At 38.6% G+C, this 6,720-nt stretch overlaps 1 protein-coding gene across 1 annotated transcript in view; it reads left to right on the top strand.

The window, feature by feature from the left end:
• Positions 1-6,720, top strand: part of LOC106884467 (neprilysin-1) — a 187,219-nt gene that overhangs the window by 171,663 nt on the left and 8,836 nt on the right. Inside the window, exon 15 of the mRNA XM_052972063.1 lies at positions 3,268-3,335. Coding sequence (XP_052828023.1) covers positions 3,268-3,335 — 68 coding nt within the window. The remainder of the gene's footprint in view (positions 1-3,267; positions 3,336-6,720) is intronic.

Genomic DNA, 6,720 nt, shown 5'->3' on the forward strand with positions numbered 1-6,720 from the left:
AGAGAGAGAGAGAGACAGACAGACAGAGACAGACATAGAGAGAAGGGGAGTTGTACGCCCATCAACCGCCACCAATAACGTGAAAATTTTACAAGCTCGGGAGATGGTTGAGGCGAAACAACGAGTAACCATCAATTACATGCTGTGTTCTCTGATTATCTGTCTGACTGACTGACTGTCTGTCTATCTACCTATCTACCTATCTATCTATCTGTCTCTCTGTCTGTCTGTCTGTGTGAATTGGTGCATTATCATCCTGAACGATTGCGTTTCCCTCCGGCGACAGTTCCTCACCCATAGGATGAATTTGATCAGATAAAATGCTTAAATAGTATTGTCTCGCTAAATGTAGGACTAGGCATGCCGTGGTTAATGATGCGCAGACATGTGCTAAGACATCTCCGGCGCTTCATAGACGAAACCGTTCTGCACGCACTCGTGCAGTGTCCAACCATTTTGGACCTGTGGGCTCATACCGAACGGCTGCTGTCACGTGTGGGACGAGTCCGCGTGTCTGCCGAGTCTATCGTGACAATTGCTCCGCCGCCTTCCTTCAACCGGAAAGGCAAGACAGTCTTCATTGTACTGGTGGCCATGGTGAAAGAATATGTGTGGTGGTCTCGAGCGAAAGGATTAGAGACAAACACTTAACTCTCTGTATACTCGGCCGGTAGTCGGAAATAAGGTAAAGGATGACTCATCCGAGAAAATAACATTCTTCAACTACTGTATGGACCAATTCTATAGGTGTTTATATACATGTGTGTGTGTACAACCAGGTCCATTATCAAATCCCGCGAACCATTTCATTTACTTACTAGCTGGTTCTTTTTGTTTTCCCCCCTGACAATGTTGCTTGTTTGATAATGTTTTATATAGCTGATCTTTTTGTTTTTCAATAGAGACGTTGTTTTCATATTCCAGCATCAACTCTGTTTTCGCATTGACGCACTCAAATTACAGTCCAAAATAAAATGTGATGTTTAACTATTATTATTATTATAGATGTCTTACATTGGCTCCGGGACAAATAGAAGGGAGAGATCAATTTTATTCAATGAATTATTAATAAAATACTCAAACAATAAACAAAATGAAAGGGGAGAAGTTCCCGTCAAACTACGGCTCAATAACCTTCCTAAAATTTTAACTTATTATTCTTATTATTATTATTATTATTATAAAATGTCTGGAAGTACTTAATTTAGCTATTTGTGAGGGAATCTTGGCAAAATCGACTGCGGCGAGACTTTAATTGAAATTGCAATTATATAGAGGAAGGCATTTAGTCCAACATTATAATTATTCTGCCATCCGGGGACTTCCAGAATAATTAATAGTATTAATAATTAGTTATCGATAGTGAAGTAGTTATGAAGATATATAAAATCACAATTTGGTAGGTTGAACGTTTTGCATATTAGAAAAAAATTTCTATGGAATAAACTGTTGCTTTATCGTTATAGTTTAGATATTGAGAACGTGATTGTAACAGTAATTTCCAGAACAACTAGCAAGCAGTTTCAGCCTCTGAATGATCTGCTACGTCTTATTTCAACCTGTTATTAATAAATCGATGCCATGACAGGAGAGAATACATCCATTAAATTAGATTTAGTTGCATACGAAATTTACGATATCAAGAAGATAATTTTGCTGGTCACAGAACACAAAAGCTTAACTCAGGATTTCTATTAAGATTACATCTCAACATTCCGTATGGTGATGGTGAGTTGTAATCATTGAAACCAAAACCATGCATAGGAACAGGAATAATGTTTAGAACATATTTATTGGAAGTATCTATTGAAGTTCAATTCTGAATAGAAAAACAACTTTTGTTTCGTTCTGAAGATCAGGAGTAAAACATGAATAAAATAAAATATAAGTTGTATTTCCCAGTCATCGGGATTTGGAGGTCTCATTAGCGGAGTCACAGGCGATTTTCGTCCGACAATTTAGAAACTGGCGAAAGTGTTGAGATCAGCACATTTAAGGCATTCCTCGTTAGTGTATGTCTGTCTCGGTAGAAAAAAGAAGACTGATGTCTCGAGGTGATGGTCCTATTTTTGACTTCATCGAAGAGTATTTTGTTATCGTTTAGATCAGCACCAGTCCATGTCCGCTTGTCCTCTTCATCCACTAAATGTTTTCCATTGCATTGAATTTATTTTGCGTTGTTTTCTTTGTCTTGCAGCTGTTATTCTTCCCATGCTTCATGCTCTTGCTTGATGAGGCTGGGGTCATCCCAGGTTAGTGGTCCCAGAGGCGTCATCATGCGTAGAGGCGACCAGGTCGACCAGTGCACGCCAACGCTGGCGGTCCCATGCCATCCTCTCTGCATTTTCCAAGATGATGTCAAACCTCTGGAGATCTTCCCATGGAAGTTCATATCATTTGATGTTGTCAGAGTGAAATTGACTCAACGATGTTTAAGACGAACCGGTTTATAATTAATTTTTTACGGAGCCATTTGAGGCCCGTGAAGAGTGAAAGATTTTCGCCCGATTTCGTTAAATAACTGCAAAACCAATGTTCATCCTGCCAAAATCAGTCCTCTTTTCCCGCCAAGACCTACCGAGTGAGGATTTCCTGCAAACACCTTGGGCTGCAAAAACATTGATGGAAGATTTGAAAGAAAACAATCGCGTTCTTTTTATCTCATACAAATTATAAAATTAACTTTCCAAATGCAATTATTACTCTCACAAACGAAATCATAAATTTAGTTTATAAACGAATTAGTCAATTCCACCTAGAAGCACATCGTGGTGTCTTAATAAAACTGTCCCCAATTAATAGTTTGTTGAGTAGATAACAAACGAAAAAGAAGGTGTCATATATTTTGTTGTCTACGTGATTGCTACTTGCAGGATACAGAAAAGTGCTTTCAAATCTAGCATTAGGCTAACAATTTCGGGGGATACATAAAGTTGATACCAGTAATACATTAAGGGAAATTATTGAAGTGACCTATTTTCTACTACAATTATGGGGTTGATTTTTCAGGAACGGTTTATTCTTCGACTGAATACATGGTGATTGCATTTGTCATTTCTCTAATTTGATATTTATTTTCAAAATCTTTATCATCGATAAAGAAATTGTCTTTTATTGTGGAGTTAAATTTATTGACTTCATATCTTTCATTATCTAAAAAAAAAAGTCCAAATTATGGAGTTCTTTCTATAATTTATTTTAAAATACTTAACTTACACCAAAATACTAACTTGTCTTCATATTGTGGTATTTGTGTTTTAATTACAGTTCGATGAATTATGGAGCTATTGGTGTGGTGATTGGTCATGAGATAACACACGGCTTTGATGACAGGGGTAAGATTTCATTATATCCATGTGACTTGTTATATATGTCTAGTTCTTTACTCAAATAAATAAGACAAAAGAAAAAAAAACATAAGGAAAATGTAAGCACGAACACATACAGGCATATACTCACACCACACACGCACATACACACACACCCATACACACACATATGCACACACGCGCACACACACACAAATAGAAAGGAACTTTATATATAACATAAATATGTTTACATACAAGCACGCACACATACACACTTAGAATAGTATGGAGTTTTGTATATGATATATACATGTTCTACATGTATGCACAAAAACACACACTTAAAACAGAACAGAGTTTTATAAACATATTCTACATACACGCTCTCACATTCTCTCTCTTTTCTCTCTTTTCTCACTCTCTCCTCTCTCTCTCTCTCTTTCTCTCTCTCTCTCTATCACACACACACACACACACACACACACAGTTACACTAGTTGCTGTTTAGTTGGTTGTTAGCTAAACTCCAATTGAGGAAACTTGTAATGGAAGCTGTTCACACTTTTGCCCTGCCCATCTATTTCAGGTACAGCTTCTTTGTAACATGTCAAATATAGCCTTTTTGTTTTGAGAAGGTAAAATCTTAATCCTGGCTGTTATTTTCAACAGGTTGAGTGACCGTGAAGAATACTTACTAGCTGGGTCTTAGTTTGTTTTATTATTTTGCCCCTCAGAGACAAAATATTGTTAGAACCCCGACTTTACAAGAATTGCTGGACCAAACTGAAGGAATCGTAAAAGCTGCAATATTCAAAACAGAGAAGATATTTCTACGTTTGCACTGCAACATGGGAAGGGCAGGTAATAATGTTAGCTTAGCTAACAATGAGACTTACCGGTTAGAGCTTTCTTTGGATCTGCTGAAAGATCCTTTATAAAGCTTATTTTAACAACAAGAGAAAGGAAGGGGAAGTTTGCCAACGGTATATTTATTTATTCACAACCTCGATCTGTTCATAATCTTGTAATGGAACGAGTCAACCATCGCGCGATCTATATGTGAAGGGAGATAACTCTATGTAACTTTATCTTGCGGGATAGAAAACGTAAAATGACGTTCAGTCGAGTTCAACTCACCTGAAAGATCTTATGCTCGTTTCCAAAATAATATCGATCTATTGAAACAGATAAAGTCTGACATAACTCTTACTGCAAATAACCGACGGCAGTGGCAGTAAGGAGCAACATAAGGAGAACATATGAAACACTCACAATTTGACAAACGCTGTCTTTACGCGAGATTGGTTCGAAGCAGTATGATATCGATTACACCGACAATCGCCCCTGTATCAAATTGAATCACATGAGACCAGAGTTCAGATCAGAGGGATTCGTGCTATTAAAGGAATGATGTTACATTTCGCAGTTTATATTCAATTTTCTAAACCATCAGTTTGTAGAGATATTTTTTCATAATACAGTTCTATATTTTTAAGTGATGAGGAATTATGTACATTATTTACATTAATTACATTTGACGGATATTTGTCCTCATCTTGTTTATTGTTAACACAACGTTTCGGCTGATATAACCTCCAGCCTTCATCACATAATAATAATAACATTGAAATATACCTTAGGAATGAGAACCCAGGTTCGAAATTTCTCCAAGACACCAGATGAAGGCTGGAGGGTATATCAGCTGAAGAGATGAGGACAAATATCCGTCAAATGCAAATAATGTAAATAATGTATGTTTTTTTTCATGTTGTACATCAAATTTATTTGTAATTAATAGCAACATGAGGGAAATCAATAAATCACTGGGTTTAGTTGGATCCAGCGAGCAGCTCTGATGCTGTTGGTTCACATATTGCTAACAGCAATGTTTTAGGTCACGTTAGCAGAAAATGGTCCACGCACGCACGCACACACACTTGTGATAGTCATCCATCGGTGTCTGTGCTGTGAGCGATGAAAGCGCATCTGACGCCGGAGTCCAAAGTTGGAAGCACACAGGCAGTCACAGATGTCACAGAAATAGAGTCTGTTGACTGCATTGAGGTGGATGTTGCCCTCTAACGTCTTTCTCTTGTAGCATCAGCATGCTGACGTCGGACTTTTTCGACGGCAGTTGCTGCTTTTGAGATGAGAGACGCTCACGCTGAAGTGTCTGCGGCAGAGGTTTCGAGTTCGCGCCGACTAATGCCGCTTCATTTGAGGTTGATTTTCAAGGTGTCCTTATACCTACTTTTAGGTCATTTTGCTTCGATGAGCCCTGCGTGAGGTCACCGTACAACAGCTGCCTAGGCTCACGACTGATAATCATTCTGGTGACGTGGTCAGTCCGGCGTGAATGAGCCTTCAGCAACATTAATCAATGCTTGTTGAGCCAGCTCTGTTCAGTACTGCTTGGTTTGTCACTCTGTCCTGCCAGAGAATGCCCATGATCCTGTGCAGTGCCCTTGTGTGAAAATGTTGCAGCTGTTTAATGTACTGGCTGTATGAGATCCATGTTTGACATCCATAGAAAATTGTAGAGGCTACAGCCTTGCTGGTCTTGAGCTTTGTCGACCGTCCGATACTTTTCCGATTGAGAACTTTGACCTTCAGTCTTCAAAGTGCTTGGCTGGCTTTGTGGATTCTGGATGAGATTTTGCTGTCCAGTGACCCAACGGCTGAGATTGTGCTGCCAAGTTAGTTGATGCTTTCGACACACGTCAGCCTGACTCCTTTGAGGGTGATGTTTGTCTGGGGGCGAATTTAGTTTGTGGTTACTTGGATTAGAACCTCTGTATTCTAATCATTCAAATTGTTAGAGCGTTCTAAGAGGTACTACTGTTGTCAAGAACTCAACTGCCAGTTAAAGACATTTGAAATCTGACGATTACTCTATGCGTGAAAACACTAATTTAACTTTATGAGCATTACAATATATTTTTAAAAAGTTAAAATACCACAATAAGAAACGTGAAGAGCAAACTATGTTTTAACTTTATTCACCTGATATATATACACACACGCATACACACACACACACACACACACACACATCTGTACCGGGTGTGCGTGTGCATGTGTGTGCGCGTGTGTGTGTATCTGCGTGTGTTTGAGTATGCGTGTGTGTGTTGTGTATATGTGTTTGTGTGCGTGTGTGTGTGCGCCCGCGCGGTCGCTTTTATATCGTCTTTTCATTGCTTATGTCAGCGAAACACAGAACTTTGGTAGGAATTGACGTAGAGATAGCACCAGGCTTAAAATTAAATCTGGAATCGATTTAATAGAATAAATGTTTCAACGTAGGACTCCAGCATGGCCTTAATACAAGGACTAAAACATATAAAAGAATACAAGATGTCTCTCTCTCTCTCTCTCTCTCTTCTCACTCACTCACTCACTCACTCACTCAC

The sequence above is a fragment of the Octopus bimaculoides genome, chromosome 12 (genome assembly GCF_001194135.2).
Source record: "Octopus bimaculoides isolate UCB-OBI-ISO-001 chromosome 12, ASM119413v2, whole genome shotgun sequence".
NCBI classification, from domain to species: Eukaryota; Metazoa; Mollusca; class Cephalopoda; order Octopoda; family Octopodidae; genus Octopus; species Octopus bimaculoides.